Source organism: Chiloscyllium plagiosum, unplaced genomic scaffold (assembly GCF_037043375.1).
Source record: "Chiloscyllium plagiosum isolate Xiang-an unplaced genomic scaffold, Cpla_swu_hap1 HiC_scaffold_2, whole genome shotgun sequence".
Taxonomy (NCBI): domain Eukaryota; kingdom Metazoa; phylum Chordata; class Chondrichthyes; order Orectolobiformes; family Hemiscylliidae; genus Chiloscyllium; species Chiloscyllium plagiosum.
In genome coordinates, this window is record NW_028270140.1 from 19,138,658 (window position 1) to 19,159,242 (window position 20,585).

At 41.8% G+C, this 20,585-nt stretch overlaps 1 protein-coding gene across 1 annotated transcript; it reads left to right on the forward strand.

Annotated features, from left to right (window-relative positions):
- Window positions 1-689: 689 nt before the first annotated feature.
- Window positions 690-20,259, forward strand: mboat4 (membrane bound O-acyltransferase domain containing 4). The gene is made up of 3 exons (XM_043706765.2): window positions 690-844; window positions 5,285-5,509; window positions 19,258-20,259. Exons 1-3 carry the CDS (start codon window positions 717-719, stop codon window positions 20,228-20,230), a joined length of 1,326 nt encoding a protein of 441 aa, XP_043562700.2. The 5' UTR covers window positions 690-716; the 3' UTR covers window positions 20,231-20,259.
- Window positions 20,260-20,585: the final 326 nt, after the last annotated feature.

The window sequence follows — 20,585 nt, forward strand, 5'->3', positions numbered from 1 at the left end:
TCTCACACTATTCAACTCATCATAACCCCATGTTTCATCCTGCATCTGTCTTCAGCTCTTCTACTTCAGCTCACTGTCAGACATTGACCAATGCAGATCAGTAGTCAATCAGGACAGTGTACATTCCATGATTTAATAAGGTGGACAGTGAGTGTAAATTATAATCTTTTGAGAGAGTGCATTAAATTTAAATTTCATTATCTTTTTAATCATGGCATGGGGAATGTAATCCTAAGTGAAAGACTAATGGTGCACGGACCCATGTTCCCTGGATACACATATGCTTATCCCAAACAGAGCATGAAAACTAAAATATTTTGTTTTAAATGTAAGCTTTAGGCAAATACTACGGATCCTAGAAGCCAATTAACGTGCCAGGGATTTGTATTGTTCACAGCAGGAATACTTTGGAGTCAGATAGTTCAAGCTGCTTATCTGGCACTTTGATTAAGTGCCTCCTTTGAATTGTTCAGTTACTGGGGAACAGGAGCATTAATCAGTTATTTCCTTCTCTTGGTCTATTGACATTGTTTTCTATTATGTATTTTCTCAAGTGCTGTTTAAATGTGGAGAAGCTATATAATGACATGTTAGTTTGGTGCTGGTGTGTGCTACAAATTATGGTTTTCTTTAAAATATTGCCACCTATGCTTTAGCATATTGGTAGTTGTAAAGGTAATGTGCTTTAACTTGTTTTAAACAGTGGATTAAACAGGATGGATTTAGAGTTTTTACAGTCTGAGTTAGACTATTACCCAGTCACCGTCCACCAGTTTCTGAGTGCCCCATTTGCACTTGCTTTCTATCACCTCTCCATCACAGGACACCTTCACCTGACTGCAAGGTAAGAATGCCTAAGCTTTATCAGTAATATGTGGCACCATGCCCTATCTTTTAATCGTTAAAAGTTCTTAATTCCATTGCATATGTTCTGTGATCTCAATGTTGTGAACATGTGCGTTTCCAGTTGAGCAGTGGGTAACAAAGCAGGTGGAACTTTTTTGGTCGGTTGAAATAACACCATGGTATGTTTTTGGGTTAAGGTGTATCCAATGCTGAAGGTCAAGATTTCAGTGACTTGTGTTAAAATATAATTGTTTCGCTGATAAATTGAATTCAAATCTTGAGTTAACGTTATATTGGAATGGCATAAAAAGGAAACAGAGTGTTTTGTGACTTCATTTTGTAGACTTTTGCATTTGTAAATACAGTACACAGCTTGAGTACAGGTCTAAATGCAAGCTACAAAAGTAGAGTTATTAAAGTTTCAGGCTGATTGTTGGATGTGATCTTGCCTTTAACTGTGTTCACCTTTTAAGGACTACGTGTACCATGCGTATACAATGTTGCAAACCTGCCTGACAACTACTTTGCTGTTGGTTTACTGAATAGTCTGTTTTATAACTTATAGTGCATTTTCCTGTTTTAAATCAACTAATTCACAGAGTTAATCCAATCCCCGATGAGCAATTAATTATCAGACCATTATTGTTAATATAGCACGGGTGATTAGCAGTGGTAAACATCATGCTGGTGAGATCCATTGTGCTTGAATGGTCAAGCAAGTTAGTCTGCAGAAGAAACACATAGTTAACTGTCTTAAAGTATATGGGACAACCTTTAATGTGCTCATTTATTACAGTGTTGAAAACAGAGCTTGCTGGTAAGCAGACAAATCCCTATCAAGAGGCCAGTTTAACTCACACAAAAAAGCAAATGATCAAAGTATGTGCTGTATCAATAGCAAGCAAGGAAAAAGTAAGAGCATATTTTGAGAATGTCCAAAACATTCCCTAGTTTAAATTGAGACACAGCAGACTTCCTAACACAATTTAATGGTTCAGAGGTATGGTTTTTAGGTTAAGGTGTTTCCAATGCTGAAAGTCAAGATTTTCTTAGCAATTGGGAGTGAAGGGCCACACAGACTTAACACAACAAGATTAACAGCAAAAGGGCTAAAAGATCACTAAAAGATACAGATCTTTCACAATGGTGACTTTTCTTAGAGATGCCACTGATATCCACACATCATTGATATTGTATGGTATTGCTGTTTGTGTTGTAAAATGTTTCTTTCACAAATTTGCATTTCCAGAATGTACTCCATCATGATGAAAGGTCAACAGCCTGAAACATTATCTCCATTTCAATGTCCAAGATATTGTCTGAGCTGCCGGCTATTTCCAAGAATTTTTGATCTTCTTTCAGATTTCTAGCATATACAATATTTTGTTTCTGTACAAGAACTGAGTTGTGAAGAGAATGACAGAAATCCAGCTTGACTGATTGTTTCTTTCAGTCCTTGAAGACTATATAAGATAGACCTAGGAAATTAAGGAGCAAACAAACGTTATTTTAACTTGATTACAAAGTATATTCTTTACTCTCCTTTGTTAAGTGGATCAAAATGAGAATAAGGGTTTTTTTTTAGATTAGATTCCTACAGTGTGGAAACAGGCCCTTTGGCCCAACAGGCCAACATCCACCCTCCGAAGAGTAACCCACCCAGACACATTTCCCTCTGACTAATGCACTTAACACTATGGGCAATTTAGCATGGCCAATTCACCTGACCTGCACATCTTTGGACTGTGGGAGGAAACCAGTGCATCCAGAGGAAACCCACGCAGACACGGGGAGAACGTGCAAACTCCACACAGACAGTTGCCCGAGGCTGGAATCAAACCTGGGACCCTGGTGCTGCGAGGCAGCATTGCTAACCACTGAGCCGTCGTGGCTAAATTTTGAACTCACTCTTGTAAACAGCTGCTGCATTTAAATAAAGAGATAAACAAAAAGAAAAAACAAATAGTTGTGTGACAGCAGGGATTTGATTATCATGAAACTGTTTAACTGTTCCAAGTGCTTTGATTACATAACATAAAATACAAGAATATCTCCTGTGCCCTATCTTATGGTGAGTCAAGGGTTACAAATGGCTCAATTAGCAGCAGTGATACAAAAATATGCTGTTTACTTTTTTAAATTAGTTGAAAATAAACTAGAATTTAAACATTTGAGCGCTTTATTCCCACAACAGTTATATTTATTTTTAAGTAGAAAGCTAATGACAGCTAATAGATATCTTAACTCTGACAAGACAGTGATCACACATACGTTGAAGATTTTTGTCTAAGCTGATATTTCAGTATGGAGGAATGCTGTTCTGCCAATGGTGATGTCTTTCAAGTAATGTATTAAAACTGTGTTTCACCTGCTGTCTCAGGTCAATGTAAAAATTCCTTGGGCACTACTTTAAAGAAGAGCATGAGAGTCCTCCCAATGTCCTGGGCAACATTTACACCTTCAAACATGACCACTAAAACAGTGTATCTGATCATTATCATATTGCTGTTTGTGGGATCTTGCTATGCACAAATTGGTCACTTTATTTCCTGCACTACAAGCATTCTCATACAATATGGTTATTGAATGCAACTCCCTGGAGCTAAGTGACTGCCACTTCAGCTCATCTGAATTTAAGGTGATTAGTCAGTTACTTGGTCTGCAGAGGGTACACTCCTCGGTAATATATTTCAAGATTAGAGGGCACATTTTTAAAGTGAGAGGAGAACGATTTTAAAAAATAAATGAGGGGCAGTTGTTTTACATAGAGGGTGGTTTGCATGTGGAAAGACCTTCCTGAGGAAGTGGTGGATGTGGGTATAATGACAATGTTTAAAAACCATTTAGATAAGCACATGAATAGGAAAGGTTTGGAGGGATATAGGTCAGGAGCAGGCTGGTGGGACTAGTTTAGTTTGGGATTATGTTCGGCATAGACTAATTTGACCGAAGGGTCTATTTCTGTGCTGTATGGCTCTATGATTATGACTATTTCAAACATGTCTCGTTGCTGTGAAGCACTTGGAAAGAGTTAGAATTTCCAAACGGTGCTACAAAAACTGAAAGACCTTCCTTCATCTTCAAACTATAAACGTTTGACAAGGTGTAAAGCTGAGAAACATAACTTCTCACATGTACGTTTTTCAAGGCCAGAATCACACTGTCACAGATGTTTAAAAGCAATAGCTAAGTGGGGTTTGTGGGAATTTCCCAACCTTGCTGGTATTGGGGGAGGCCCAGAAATATAGCACAGGAAGGATTGGAGTTTTGCACCCATCTAATGTGAGCTCGATCCACTAGCTGATTCCATTTTCAGGTTCCAGGGATTAGTGGCACTGGGTCAGGCATCAGATCCTGGCAGTAAAGGAAGCCCTGAAACAGAAATTGCTGGTGAAACCTTGCAGATCTGGCGGCATCTGTGGAAGAAAGCAGAGTTAATGTTTCAAGTCCAGTTCCTCTTCATTAAAACCAGATCTCCAGCATCCGCAACTCTTTGTTTTATTGGAAATACTCTCTGACTCTGGTTAAAGTGGAGGACAGTTACTGCTGTCTGTCAGTACAGAGGACTAAGGGGAGACAGGAGAATGGAAGCTAAGAGCCTTCTAGTGTAATACTGAGAGTAGGATAGTGACTGGACCTAGCAATAAGGTATGAGTGATTCCAGGACTCATGCATGATGCACTGGGAAATGCAACATTGAATCCATATTCAAACTGCACCGCTCTATTTAAAGTTTAATTTAACAATTTATTGCAACATTTTGTAAGTAGTCTTGTGGTTTCCTGCCATTTAGACACTCAAATTTGCAAACTGGACCTCAAGAACTTACAGAGTCTCCCTTAGGTTTCTCTCTTTCCTATTTTGAGGAAGGAGAAAATAAAATCTGCAAAATAAAGAAAGAACTTGCAGTTATTTAGGACAGTTCGTGATTTCAGGGCATTCTAAAGTGCTTTATAATCAACAACGGCTTCTTGAAATTTAGTTACTGTTCTAAAGGGCAGCAATGAGATAAATGATCAAAGAATTTGATTTAGAAATTGTGGCCTAGGATCTGTTACACATATTTGAGAGGGCTGATTCAGCCTCAGTTTGAACTCACAGTATTCATTCATACATTAGCTGGTATTGTGTGTTTGGGTATATGTGTTAAACACTGTTTGTATCAGTGTATGTAACATGATGCCATGTAAGAGAGTTCATAACTGTGTCCATACATGTGTGTGACTAGATAAAATATGACTATGCATGCTGGTGTATTTGTATTTCTGTCTATATGTTTGCGTATGTGGCTTGAAATAGGAGTGTACATGTCCATGTGTGTATGTGAGTTTCTCTGTAGGTGCATGTATTTGTATTTCTTTTAGACAAGCCAATTTAAGCAATTAAGTTGCAATTCACGTAGTCTCATTTAAAGAACAGAATTTTTATATTTTTCCAGATATATATTCCTTATGTTTGGAGGACTTCTTTTAGCGATTGTTTCCATGGGGCATTATGCCGTGATGGTGCTCATACCTGCTGTTTTTGCAGTGGTACTTATACACTGCCTGAAGCCTAAAATTGTTCACAAATGGACCTTCCTCAGTCAGATGACATGGCAAACACTTTGCCACCTCTGGCTACACTACAAAGAATATTATCTACAAGAAGCAACAGACATCAAGTAAGTCTATTATTTTTAATTACTATTACCTGGATAATTGAGGTTCATTCTGGGGTAGGTGGGAACTCTATAAACGCGATGGCCTATACCTGAATCAGAGGGGTACCAATATTCTGGGGGTAGGTGGGTGCAGTTTGCTAATGCTCTTCAGCAGGGGGATGGGAACCTGAATTGTAGCTCCAATGTAAAGGAAGTTGAGAGTAGTGAGGTCACGAATAAGGCTTCAAGATTGCAAGAGTGTACTGGCAGGTGGTTTTTTAGTGTGTCTACTTCAATGCCAGGAGCATCCGGAATAAGGTGGGTGAACTTGCAGCAAAGGTTGGTACCCAAGACTTCGATGTTGTAGCCATTTTGGAGACATGGATAGAGCAGAGATAGGAATGGTTGTTGCATGTTCCGGGGTTTAGATGTTTCAGTAAGATAAAGGAAGGTGGTAAAAGAAGGGGAGGTGTGGCATTGTTAGTCAAGGACAGCATTATGGTGGCAGAAAGGACATTTGATGAGGACTAGTCTACTGAGATAATATGGGCTGAGGTTAGAAACAGGAAATAAGAGGCCACTCTGTTGGAAGTTTTCTGTAGGCTTCTGAAAAGTTCCAGAGATGTAGAGGAAAGGATTGCAAAGATGATTCTGGATAGAAGCAAAGTAATAGGGTAGATATTACAGGGGGCTCTAACTTTCCAAATATTGATTGGAAACACTATAGTTCGATTATTTTAGATGGATCGGTGTTTGTCCAATGTGTGCAAGGTTTCCTGACACAGTATATAGATAGACTAACAAGAGATGAGGCTCTTGCTGGATTTGGTATTGGGTAATGAACCAGGCCAGGTGTTAGATTTGGAAGTCGGTGAGCACTTTGGTGATAGTGATCACAATTCGGTTATGTTTCCTTTAGCAATGGAAAGGGATAGGTATATACCTCAGGGCAAGAGTTATAGCTGGGGGACAGGCAATTATGATGCAATAAGACGAGGTTTAGGATGCATAAGATGGGGAAAAAAACTGCAGGGGATGGGCACATTTGAAATGTGGAGCATGGTCAAGGAACAGCTACTGCGTGTCTTAGATAAGTCTGTACTGGTCAGGCAGGGAGGAAGTGGTCGAGCGAGGGAACCATGGTTTACTAAAGAAGTTGAATCTCTTGTCAAGAGGAAGGAGGAGGCTCATGTGAGGATGAGACGTGAAGGCTCAATTAGGGCACTTGAGAGTTACAAGTTAGCCAAGAAAGACGGAAAGAGTAGCTAAGAAGAGCCAGGAGGGAACATGAGAAGTCCTTGGCAGGTAGGATCAAGAAAAACCCTAAAGCTTTCTATAGGTATGTCAGGAATGAAAGAATGACAAGGGTGAGATTTAGGCCACTCAAGGACAGTAGTGGGAATTTGTCCGTGGAGTCTGAAGAGGGATAGGAGAGACACTAAAAGAATATTTTTCATCAGTACTCACAGAGGAAAAAGACAATGTTGTTGAGGAGAATACTGAATACAGGCTATTAGACTAGATGGGATTGAGGTTCATAAGGGGGTGGTGTTAGCAATTCTAGAAAGTGTGAAAATAGATAAATCCTCTGGGCCAGATGGGATTTATCCTAGGATTCTCTGGGAAGCTAGGAACGAGATTGCAGAGCCTTTGGCATATTGCAAAAAATATGGAGGCATGGGATCGAGGGTGATTTAGTGGTTTGGATAAAAAATTGGCTTGCTGAAAGAAGACAGAGGGTACTGATTGTTGGGAAATGTTCGTCCTGGAGTTTAGTTACTAGTGGTGTACCACAGAGATCTGTTTTGGGGCCACTGCTGGTTTGTCAATTTTATAAATGACTTGGAGGAAGGCTTAGAAGAATGGGTTAGTAAATTTGCAAATGACACTAAAGTTGGTGGAATTGTGGACAGTGTGGAAGGATGTTGCAGGTTACAGAGGGACATAGATAAGCTGCAGAGCTGGGCTGAGAGGTGGCAAATAGAGTTTAATGCAGAAAAGTGTGAGGTGATTCACTTTGGAAGGAGTAACAGGAGTACAGAAGAACCTTGATTACCCGGCATGCGATTATCCAAATTTCGGATAATCCGGACAAGATCGCAAGGTCCCGATGCTTGGCTAGACTATGTTATCCGGCATTCGATTATCCGAACATTCGGTTATCCGAACATAATACTCCTCGCCTATGTCATTCGGATAATCGAGGTTCCTCTCTACAGAGTACTGGGCTAATGGTAAGATTCTTGGTAGTATGGATGAGCAGAAAGATCTCATTGTTCATGTACATAGATCCCGGAAAATTGCCACCCAGGTTGATGAAGTTGTTAAGAAGGTATATGGTGTGTCAGCTCTTATCGGGAGAGGGTTTGGGTTTTGGAGCCATGAGGTCATGTTGCGGCTGTTCAAAACTCTGATGCGGCTGCACTTGGAGTATTGCATACAGTTCTGATCACCGCATTATAGGAAGGATGTGGAAGCATTGGAAAGGGTGCAGAGGAGATTTATCAGGATGTTGTCTGGTATGGAGGGAAGGTCTTATGTGGAAAGGCTGAGGCTGTTTTCGTTAGAGAGAAGGTGGCTAAAAGGTGACTTAATAGAAGCATACAAGATGATCAGAGAATTAGATAGGGTGGACAGTGAGAGCGTTTTTCCTTGGATGGTGATGGCTAGCATGAAGGGACATAGCTTTAAATTGAGGGGTGATATTTATAGGATAGATGTCAGAGGTAGGTTCTTTACTCAGAGAGTAGTAAGGGTGTGGCATGCCCTGCCTGCAACAGCAGTAGATTTGCCAACTTTAAGGTTGTTTTAAATGGTCATTGGATAGACATGCAGATGAAAATGGAATAGTGTATGATAGATGGGCTTCAGATTGGTTTCAAAGGTTGGCACAACATCAAGGGCCAAAGAGCCTGTACTGCGCTGTAATGTTCTATTTTCTATGTACTAATATATATATAGGCATCGGCTTGATCTCAATTCAGCATAGTTATTAGCACTTACACTAAACTCATGTCTAACATCTAGGCCATTAGACAATAAGTCTTACTGATATTTTACAATGTTGCTGGTGAGATCACACGTGAAATACTGTGAGTAGCTTTGATCCCTTTATTTAAGGAAATTTATCATTTCAGTGGAGGCAGTTTAGAGAAGGGTCACTAGGATGATTCCTGGTATAGACAGATTGTCTATACCAGGCCAAGGTCAAACAGTTTCGGACTCTACTCCCTGGAGTTTAAAAGAATGAGAGGCGATCTTCTGGAAACACATAGGATTCTTAACGGGTTTGACAGGATAAATACTAAGAGGATGTTTCTCTTCATGGGAGAGCCTACAGCCAGAAGGCATAGTCTCAGAATAAAGGGTCACCAATTTAAGACTGACATGAGGAGCAATTTCTTCTCTCAGAGAGTTGAGTGTCTTTGGAACACCTTTCTGCAGAGAGCTGTGGGGGCAGAGCCCTTGTGCATATTTAAGGCTGAGATAGATTCTTGATCAGAGAGGAAAACAAGGGTTACACGAGGAAGGACAGGAAAGTGGACATGAGGAATGTCGGATCAGCCGTAGTCCTATAGAATGGCACAGCAGGCCTGAGGGACTGGACAGCTACTCCTGTTCCTATTTCTTAAGATTTAATGCTCTTATAGAACAGAGCAAGAGTGTGCTCAAGTGGGAAATTCTCATAAAACACAAAGTGATCGAAGAATCTGACAGCACACGCTCATTATCAGTTCCCAGTTCAGTTTCCTGCCCAGACTGGCAAATTGCCAACCGTAGGAGACCAGAGTTGAAGATTGTTTGTGATGTTTAGATTAGATTAGAATACTTAGTGTGGAAACAGGCCCTTCGGCCCAACAAGTCCACACCGACCCGCCGAAGCGCAATCCACCCATACCCCTACATTTATCCCTTACCTAACACTACGGGCAATGTTCATGAATGCCTGAGACAGAGTTGAAGAGGAGTATTGTCTCTCAGACAATAGTGAATCTGTGGGGTTCTTTACCACAGAGGCTATCAATGCTGGGTCAGTAAGTATATTCAAGACTAATAGAGACAGATTTTTAATCAGTAAGGAAATGAAGAGTTATGAGAAAAAGTCAGGAAAGTGGAGTTGAGATTATCAGATATCATTGAATGGTCGAACAGACTAGATAGGAAATGGTCCATTTCTGCTCCAACGTCTTCTTGTCTAACAGCCTGGGTGTTAGACATGACTTTAGTATTTAGGCAGATTTCTTTGAACTCTGATGCATTCTACTCCACAAGCTGCATTCTAAAAACCACTTATCCTCTTTAATCAACTGTTCTACCTCCATTTACCTGTCAGCATTGTTACAGCAGAAGGCAAAAGTTAAAGAGTTTAAAAACTAGCAGCAATCAGAGTTACATGCCCAAGTTAATTCAATACAAATATATTGCAAATAAAGTTTTGAGCAGTTGTCTCTAAAAAGAAAAATGACAATTGAGAAAACAAGACACATTCAAAATGTAAACATACAGATGTGGTTACTTCTTGTGAATTTATTTTCATCCAGAAAATTACGGTAACTCTTTGACATATAACTCAGTTAGAACTTTCAAATCAGTAAGCCAGTTTGGAAGCATCAGAAAGGCAGATCAACTCAAATAGAGTCATGAAGTACCTGCATTAAAAAGCCCTATTATGCAGTAGTTTACGTTCATTAAGCTCTTACTTAAATTTAAGATGAGGCTTCCTCTCCCTGCATTTCCTGGGGCAGGCGATAGCCTAGGGGTATTATCACTGGACTATTAATCCAGAGACCCAGGTCAAGTTCTGGGGATGCCACATTTGAATCATGCCATGGCAGATGGTGGAATTTGAATTCAACAAAAATCTAGAATTAAGAGTCTAACGATGACCATGAATCCATTGTTGATTGTTGGGAAAACTCACCAGGTTCACTAATGTCCATTAGTGAAGGAAATTGCTACCTTTCCTGGTATGGTCTACATGTGACTCCAGATCCACAGCAATGTGGTTGACTCTTAGCTGTCCTATGAGCAATAAATACTGGCCTAGCCAGCAACATTGTCATCCCATGAATGATTTTTTTAAAATTCCAAATAATTCATGGGCAAAGCCAGTATAGTATGTGCTCCAGTAACAACAGGAGCATTGAGGCATCCATAGACACAGTACCATGGAAATATCTTCCAGCACCAATTGGAAATAGACCAAAAAAAAACATTAATAAAAGTGAAAAAGACCAAAATAAGCATTGCTCCAAAATTAATACATCTGAAATGCACAACCAATATAAAAAAAATGTGCTGGATGCCCTGTGTCATTACAAACAAATTTGAGAAGATCAATGAGATTGACTTGATTGAGTAGCAAATGAGAACTTTGTGGAAAATTGCATTAGGTCAGTGGTCAACATTCTGCTGTTGATCTGCCAAAGGGAAGACAATGTTTTTTTATTCATGTATCTGTTAGTTGCAACAATTGCCATGATTTATTAATAAGTGTGTTCTGGCTTCCCTTTGGCCTTGAAGATGGTCAACACTCAATACTGTCACACTGCACTATCATTCTGAGCTGAACCGTCTAATGGTGTATCACAGGTGCCAGAATGATTCAAGTGCTTGTGCGATGGATGAACCTTTGGCACACCAGTGTGATCTATTCTGCTCGGATCCTCTATGCACACCTTAGCCACCAATGGTCTGAAGTGCAACCAAAAGCACAACAAAAGATTTTTCAAATAACAAAAAAGGGCATGCAAACACTCACAACCAGGGTATACTCCTCTCTGTAAGTATGCTGGGTTAATTCTTGAGTTAAACTCACACAATTACATCCTCCCTCCTTAAATGCAAGATAAGAAGCCTTTAAACATTTACTTGTGTTCCAATTACCCTACCTGTCAGAATTAATTATCTCTTCCCAATTATTCCTGGCTCAGTTGAGATACTCAACATTTCAGAAACTTGGCTGCATAAGCAAGGGAGCTGAGCAGGAATGCGACCAGCAGGTGGCAATGTTTAGGGAGGGCAACTGAAGTAGTTGAATGGACTCTCATTGGAAATACATTGTGTCGTTGGTGGGAAAAAAAGATCTCGTGTGAAGGGAGGGCAGACAGACAAAGGGATTTCTCAGCTTAACATAACCCACGTGGGGTTATGATTCTTGTTTGTCCTTAATTTCCAACTGTTTGTTTTGACCTGATGCCACTAGAGTGAAGAATTCCTGCCTTATGATCTTTGGGTCTGCCAAGCTACCTGTCTGTGTTCCCTTTTGTGCTAAACTGCTTCATGTGAAAGAAAAGTTGTTGTCTTTTTTGCTGAAGTGGCACTTGAGAAGGTGACACTCATGCATTGCCTTTGTCCATTTGGATGGAGCGATGGTCCATGGAGACATTGAACCTATTCAACATGGAGTACCTAATGTAGTTGTGGTGGCTCCAGTGAAGGTAAAGCAAAGAAAATGTGTGTACTTGTAAGCCAAGTGTGTACTTGTCGAGTCAGGTCTTCGGCCTCCAGTCTGGATAAATACACAGCTTTCATGACCATTTTCTTTGCTTTACCTTCACTGGAGCCACCACAACTACATTAGGTACTCCATGTTGAATAGGTTCAATGTCTCCATGGACCATCGCTCCATCCAAATGGACAAAGGCAATGCATGAGTGTCACCTTCTCAAGTGCCACTTCAGCAAAAAAGACAACAACTTTTCTTTCACATGAAGCAGTTTAGCACAAAAGGGAACACAGACAGGTAGCTTGGCAGACCCAAAGATCATAAGGCAGGAATTCTTCACTCTAGTGGCATCAGGTCAAAACAAACAGTTGGAAATTAAGGACAAACAAGAATTATATACCACGTGGGTTATGTTAAGCTGAGAAATCCCTTTGTCTGTCTGCCCTCCCTTCACATGAGATCTTTTTTTCCCACCAACGACACAATGTATTTCCAATGAGAGTCCATTCAACTACTTCAGTTGCCCTCCCTAAACATTGCCACCTGCTGGTCGCATTCCTGCTCAGCTCCCTTGCATGTCCACAATCACCATGGCTACCTTCTGCTGGAGGTCCCATTACATAGTGAGAAGGAAATTGAAAAGGGAAAGTAGGTTTGGACATGGCAAGGTGCTGCGTGAATGTCAAAGCTGGAGCAAATGCCAGCATCATATTTGACAAACACAGTACATGAACTTGAAGAAAGAGTATTGCATGAAAGACAAAAGGGGAAGCATACTTAGTGGGGCAAGTGTGAATTCCAGTCATTTGTGTGTTTCATTACATTCAGTCCAGGACCTGGGCTTTTCCTAAAGGCTTGGTCACGAATAGTTTGGGCAGTTAATCCGATGCAAATATCTGTGCTGTTGTAGTCCAGGGATTGAATCACAGTCAGTTGGGTAAGGATGGTTTGTACATGATTTTAAGGTTTTAAAGTTAATCCATGCCATTGTTGAGGCTTTGGGCAGCTCAGATCTGGGAAGTGACCTGGTTGTATTCACTGGGGATGAGGGAACAGTCATAATGAGTGGGTTAATTGTAGATCGTTGGCTGGAATTTGGAGGGGGAGACTGCTTGGAATCAAAGTGGGGGTGGGGCTGGGTGGTGGGGAAATGGTAGTGTTGGTTAAGGTGAGGCATATTCACTCGGCCTTGATATGGGGAGGGTACAAGCTCAGCAAGGGTATTGTTGCGTTAATAGTCAGAGGCTCTGGAGATAAGGCAGGGACATGTAAAGAGGCTCAAGCAAAATGGGGGATGTGATCATCGGGTGCACAGAGATCGCAAAATAGTAGAAGACTTGAAGAATGGGTTAATCTGTGGGACACAGACACAGCCTTGTACTACAGCAAATGCAAAATTGAAACCTCACCAGATTAATCCTCAATCCATCCATCAACATCCTGGAAGGTTACCACTGACCAGAAACTGAACTGAACTAGTCGAAGTGTCGACAAAAGCAGGTTAGAGGTAAGGAATACTGAAGTGAGTAACTCACCTCCTGACTCCCCAAAGCCTGACCACCATTTGTGAGGCACAAGTCAGGAGTGTGATGGAATACTCCCCACTTACCTGGATGAACACAACTTAAACAATACTCAAGGAGAAATTCACCAATTCTCCTAAGACAACTATATACAACTACTACTGTCTGGAAGGACAAGGGTAGCAGACACAACAGCAAGTTCCTCTCCAAGCTAATCCCCATCCAAACTTGGAACTATATCCCATTTCTACACTATTACTGGGTCAATATCTAACAGCACTGTGCAAATACCTACTCCAAACTGACTGCAGCAATTCAAGACAGCAGCTCATCACCACCTTGTCAAGGGCAATTAGGAATGGGCAATAAATGTCGGTCCAGCCAGCATCACCCACATCCCTGAATTCATTTTTAAAAATCAATTGTGTAATATGGCTTCGATATTGACAAAGTGGCACCCGTGGCGGGGGGAAAGACTAAGCCTCTAGGATTGAAAGACATCATATTGCAGCTGTCATATACTGCACCAAGACAAAGGCTGCTGGGAGAGGATTCCTGTTGTTGGGTTGTTGTGAGAGGGAAGTGGGTGGCAGAGAGCCACCTGGTAGCTGCTTCGTGCCAAAGGGTCACCTTACATGAGGTGAGGATGATGAATGAGCATGGACTGGGGTATTGCCCGGCTTGAAGGAAATCCTTTCCTTCCTTGATCCTTAAATACATTACAGATTCTATCAACACTCTCATGAGCTGTTCTTGTAGGTTTCACCAATTGGATATCCCAGGCTTTGACTTCTCCTCTATATAGAGCAAAGAACAAAGAACAAAGAAAATTTACAGCCCCGGAACAGGCCCTTCGCTCCTCCAAGCCTGAGCCGATCCAAATGTACTGTCTAAACCTGTCGGTCAATTCCTAACCATTTATATCCCTCTGCTCCCCACCTACTCATGCATCTGTCCAGACACATCTTAAATGAATCTACGCGTTCCAAACGCCCACCACCCTCTGTGTGAAGTACTTGCCGCGTGTATCCCCCTTAAACTTTCCACCTCTCACCTTGAAAGCATGACCTCCCGTTATTGAATCCCTCACCCTGGGAAAAAGCTTGTCTCTATCCACCCTGTCTATACCCTTCATGATTTTGTAAACCTCAATCAGGTCCCCCCTCAATCTCCGTTTTTCTAGTGAAAATAAACCTAACCTACTCAACCTCTCTTCATAGCTAGCACCTTCCATACCAGGCAACATCCTCGGAAACCTTCTCTGCACCCTCTCCAAAGCGTCCACATCCTTTTGGTAATGTGACGACCAGAACTGTACAGAGTATTCTAAATGCAGCCGAACCATACCTTCTTTGTTGTCCTCAATGTCCCTGACAGTCATCTGTAGTACTTTGACTTCAATCAAATCAATGTGCTCCTTGGAGTTTGGAAGAATGAGAGGAAACAGATCTTGGGGGCTTGACAGGGTAGATACTGCAATGTTGTTTCCCTTTGTGAGAGAGGTTAGAGTTTAGTCAGTCTGTGGATTTCTTTACTGCAGAGGGCTGTTGGGACTGGGTCCTTAAATATACTCAATGCTGAGATATACAGATTTTTAATCAATAAGGGATTCAAGATTAATGAGGCTAAGCTCGGAAAGTGGAATTGAGGATTATCAGATCATCCATTATCTCATTGAAAGGTAGAGAAAACGTGATGGGCCAAATATCTTATTTCTATTTTTACATCATATGGACTTATTGACGAAGAATATAACCAGATAGAATCATAGAGATGTACAGCACAGAAACAGACCCTGTAGTTTTATTTATTTATTTATTCATTTTCTGTGATGTGGGTGTCACTGGCTGGGCTCAGCATTTATTGCCTGTCCATAGTTGCCATTGAGAAGGTGGTGATGACCTGACTTCTTGAACCGCTGCAGTCCACCCGCTGTGGGTTTAACCAAAATGCTGCTTGGGAGAGAATTCCAGGATTCTGACCGAGTGACAGTGAAGGAGCGGAGATATATTTTCAAGTCAGGATAGTGAATGGCTTGGAGGGTATCTTGAAGGTGATGTTCCCATATATCTGCTGCCCTTGCCCTTCTCGATGGAAGTGGTCACGGGTTTGGACGGTGCTGTCTGAGGATCTTCTGTGAATTACCACAATGCATCTTGTAGATAGTACGCAATGCTGCTACTGAGTGTCATGGTGGAGGGAATGGATGCTTGTAGATGCAATGCTAATCAAGCGGACTGCTTTGTCCTGGATGGCGTCAAGCTTCTTAAGTGTTGTTGGAGCTGCACCCATCCAGGCAAGTGGGGAGTATTCCCACCAATCTGATGGTGATGGAGTAGTTAGGAGAGGTGGATGGTAAAGTTAATAATGTCAAAGGCTGCAACTGGGTGATGAAGGCTGATGACGGGTTGTTTGCCTTCATCACTATTGTAAAGGATGTCATCTTCAGTAAAAGCAGTTTCAGTTATGGTTGGAGGTGAAAGTGATGGGAGCGCTATGAACATGAAATTCGTGGAAGGATTGGCACAAAAACTGAACACAACATCTTCAAGGACGTTGGAGAGGAACAAGAATTTGGCGATGGCATGGCAGTTTGCAAAGATGGTGGGGAAAGTAATTTTTTTGAAGACAGGAATATTGTCAACTGATGTAAGGAACGAAGGCCAGTACTTGAAGAGGGAGAACAATATCAGCTAACATGGGAGTCAAGAAGGGAAGTTGTGTGCTCCGTAGTTTTGTGAGAATAGCATGAAGGGAGCAGTAGGTGGATCATATGGTCAACGTCAATATCAATGGGGAGATAGGAGTGAAAGCACAGGAAGATACAAGTTCAGGGTTAGGGAATGGGGAAACATTAGAAGTTAGCTTGGTGGTGTAGGGGAAGGATGAGAAGTGGAAAAAGCAGCTGTTCAGTTGATCTGAATCTCAGCAGCAAACAAATATCAGAGTTCTTCACACATATTCTTAGAACTGAGGCTGGAGAAGTATTAGAGAAGGCAACTTGCAGTAGAGAAAATGAGGCAGATGTTAATATTGCATTTAAGGATAACCCTGGAAAAGTTAGCAGTCTAAGGAGACAGGATTAGAACCCTGTCTGTTTCCATGCTGTACATTTCTACGATTCTATGTAGATCTGGCAATGAATGTCTAAATCAGTTATAGACCACATCCATTCAAATCTGTGATGCTTGGACTTAAGCGAGTGGAGATGAAGGCTAAACTGTATTGAATGACCAAGTTAGATTTAGACTTAGGTTCTGTTGTCATTTGTATTTAAGTACGGGGTACAAGAGTACAGTGAAAACTAACATGTCACCACACACAGCATCATCTGAGGAACAAGGTCCCCAGGCACAAAATTTTAGTTACAGAAATAGAAAAATAAAGAACTAAGTTTAAAAATTCAGCACTGCAGTCCTCTTAGCATAAAGGAGAAAAACAAAGAAATAAAGTTAAAATGTCAAACATTACAGTCCTTTCTTAAGCCATGGGCCTGCAGAAGCTCCAAGAGGGCTCGCTCTCCCTCCTCGCTGGCCATGCTTTCACTCACACTAGGCTAAGACATGGCCGGGCACACAAGGCTTCAGCCCTGACCTCTGTATCACCGAAGACTGCTGCTTCCGCCATCCCTCACCACCATCCACTGAGCCGCCATCCCTCATTGCCATCCCTCACCACCATCCACAGAGCTGCCATCCCTCACCGCCATCCCTCACCACCATCCCTCAACGGCGACCATTTCCGCCATCCCTCACCGCTGATCACTGAGCCACATCCCTCTCCGCTGGCCACCAAGCCACCATCCCTTTCTGCCGGCCACCGAGCCACCATCCCTCACCGCCGACCACTGAGCCACCATCCCTCACCGCCAGCCACCGAGCCACCATCCCTCACCGCAGGCCACCGAGCCACCATCCGTCACCTCTGGCCACCGAGCCACCATCCCTCACTGCCAGCCACTGAGCCACCATCCCTCACCGCAGGCCACTGAGCCACCATCCCTCACCACAGGCCACCGAGCCACCATCCCTCACTGCAAGCCACTGAGCCACCATTCCTCACCACAGGCCACTGAGCCATCATCCCTCACCGCAGGCCATCGAGCCACCATCCCTCACCGCCAGCCACCGAGCCGCTGTCACCAACCGTATATCACTGGGTCCCGGCCGCTGCCCGCTCTGTCACTGCTGCTGTCTCCACAACCTCCAAATGATAAATAATAAACACTGAAAATTAAAAAAAAAACTGAGGAAAGAAGAAACACAAGGAAAGTGAAAAAGACAGGAAAGGAGAAAATGGAAGCGGGTGGAATGGATGAGATCCAGGCTCAGGAGCCCGGGCGCAGCCATCTTGAAACACATTTGCATTTTAAAGCACTGGACCCATTCATGGCTCATCCAGTCAAAAACAGGAATGAATTGATTTACAGATGCTGATGAACCTCTTAAATTGTGCTAACATAGTCAGGTTCAAAGAGGTTGTAATTAGGATTAAACGGTGATGTCACACAAATCAACAGTTGCAGAAATGTCGTGTTGAACAGAGGGCCAGAGACTAGACAGACAGGACTTCGAAACTACTACTGTAGGTGAAGTGGGAAAGAATATTACCCCAGGGCAGATACAGGAAGAGGGTGCATACATGTAACTTTACAAATGTGGTAAAACAAATTGAGAAGGTTGTTAAAAAAAATGTATGTGATACTCAGCTGTACTAATAGACCATTGGCACTCGAGGGCAAAGGAATTATGCTAAATCTTTATAAGACACTGCTCAGGCTTCATATTAAGTCCTGTGTTCATTGCTAGGCACCACACCTTAGAAAGTATGTTAAAGACATGCAGAAGAGAATGACTGGAATGCTCCAAAAAATGAGGGCCTTCCATTATGTGGTGAGTCTGGAGAGTTGAGGTTGTTGTTTCTTTTCTCTCTTTTTTCTTTTTCCCCACACTACCACCTGACAGCAGTAGTGAGTATTTTTTCCCCACACCCATGTCATGTGTGCGTGTATGCAGGTAAAAGTTGGGGTTGTTATTTTGTAGACAAATTTAATGGAGATGTTAAAAATTATTGAAGGTTTTGATAGAATGAAAAAGGAGAATCTGTTTCTCGTGGTGAAAGAGTTGATAACCAAGGCCACAAATTTAATGTGACTAACAAAAGAACCCAGAGCAAACATGTTTTGATACCTCCAGATATTGTGATCTGGAATGCACTGTCTGAAAGGTCCATAAGGCAGATTCAGTCATAAATTCAAAAAGTTAGACCAAGACGATAAATACTTGAAGGAAACATTTTGCAGGGTTGTGAAGAAAGAGCAAGGGATTAAAATTAATTGGATAGCTCTACCAAAAACTGAGCCAAATAACTTCCTTTCCCACAGTGCCCTACTTTGGTTCTATGTAAGAACAAATTAATCTTTGCACAAACAAAAGACTAATATTTGGAATGGACTCAGAGTAACCAGGGTAAGGCCGAAGGCAAAGGAAAAAGAGTTATGCACTGCAACTGAAAGACTATGTAGTTCTGTGAAAGGGTTGAATGATCGCTCTCTTCTCTAACTATGACAGGGAAATATCAATTGTTTAGGGATTTTGCCCCTGAGTGTTATGTTTGTTGAGCAAAGAGATCAATAGCCATGGGAAAATAAATCTTAAAAACTATGCATTCTATCTGCTACTCACATCCAGTATTTGAATTGTTTTAAACAGGTTGCACTATTCCAGCAACTGTTGTACACATAAATGTTAGTGAGGTAAATCACTATTGAAATGAACTATACTTGTTTTCACATTCAGGTTCCAAATAGCCCTGTCATCTCTAATGCTGTTAACCCAACGAGTGACATCAGTGTCATTGGACATTCTTGAGGGCGAAATCAAGATCACAGCTCAAAAAGTACAGCAAAATCGCTTTGATGCTGACACTCTCTGTTGTTCATTGCCGTACCTCAGCTACATGCTATATTTCCCTGCACTGCTCGGAGGGCCTCTGTGTTCCTTTCAAAGGTTCAAAACTCACGTGGAAAATCTTAAGGAGTCTGATCAGAAATGTACTGCCAAACCCTTATGGTCTTTCTTTTACAAGTGCATACAGTTTTTTGTGTTAAATATGCTCAGAGTGGCGGTAAGGAACTGTGTTAGTGTTATTAAACATCGTGACCAAAGATCCACTCAGTGGAATGTTCCTGAAGATATTTTCATGATTTGGACAACAGCTTTAATGTTCAGATTAGCATATTACTCTCAATGGCTTCTTAGTGAATCTCTTAACAATCTAGTTGGCCTGGGATTGGAAAATGACAGGATTCAACAGTCTACCCTCTCCGATACTGATATCTGGACACTTGAGACAACTAATAAGATATCCGAGTTTGTTCGAGTATGGAACAAAACCACAGCAGGTTGGCTAAGGAGAATGGTGTTTCAACGCAGCAAAGTTCAGCCTTTCATATCAACATTTATCTTTTCAGCTTGGTGGCATGGCCTTCATCCTGCCCAGATCTTTGGATTTCTGTTGTGCGCTGCCACTGTAAAAGTGGACTATCGTGTTCACCAATATATGGTCCCACTCACTGCGAGATCAAGGTTCCTAAGGTTATTCTATAAAATTGTGACATGGATGCAAACTCAACTAGTAATTGCATACGTTTTAGTCGCTGTGGAGTTGAGGACCTTTTCTTGTGTGTTGGTGCTGTGCAAGTCTGTGTGTGCTGTCAGCCCATTAGTGTACATACTGATGCTAATAGGTATGCCAAACAAAGCCAAGTAAAAGTTAAAGAGCATTGTCAGTTTACCATGTACACTGTGTCCCTTTCATCTAATTAATGTGGGATCACATGGTTTTCAAATCGTCTGCTCTTTTCATAAGTGTCTGAAGGCTTTGGATGGCACTTAGAGTCATAGAGTCGTAAGCACGGAAACAGAACCTTCGATCCAACTCGTCCTTGCCGAGCAGATATTCTAACCTAAACTAGTCTCACTTGCCAGCACCCAGCCCATATTCCTCTTAAACCCCTCCTATTCATATAACCATCCAGATGCCTTTTAAATGTTGGAATTGTACCACCCTCCACGACGTCCTCTGGAAGCTCATTCCATACACGTACCACCCTCTGCATGAAAAA

Coding starts and splice junctions, on each gene's coding strand:
- mboat4 (XM_043706765.2), top strand. CDS start 717: ATGGATTTAGAGTTTTTACAGTCTGAGTTAGACTATTACCCAGTCACC. Junction 845..5,284: donor CACCTTCACCTGACTGCAAG/GTAAGAATGCCT, acceptor ATATTTTTCCAG/ATATATATTCCTTATGTTTG. Junction 5,510..19,257: donor CAAGAAGCAACAGACATCAA/GTAAGTCTATTA, acceptor TTTCACATTCAG/GTTCCAAATAGCCCTGTCAT.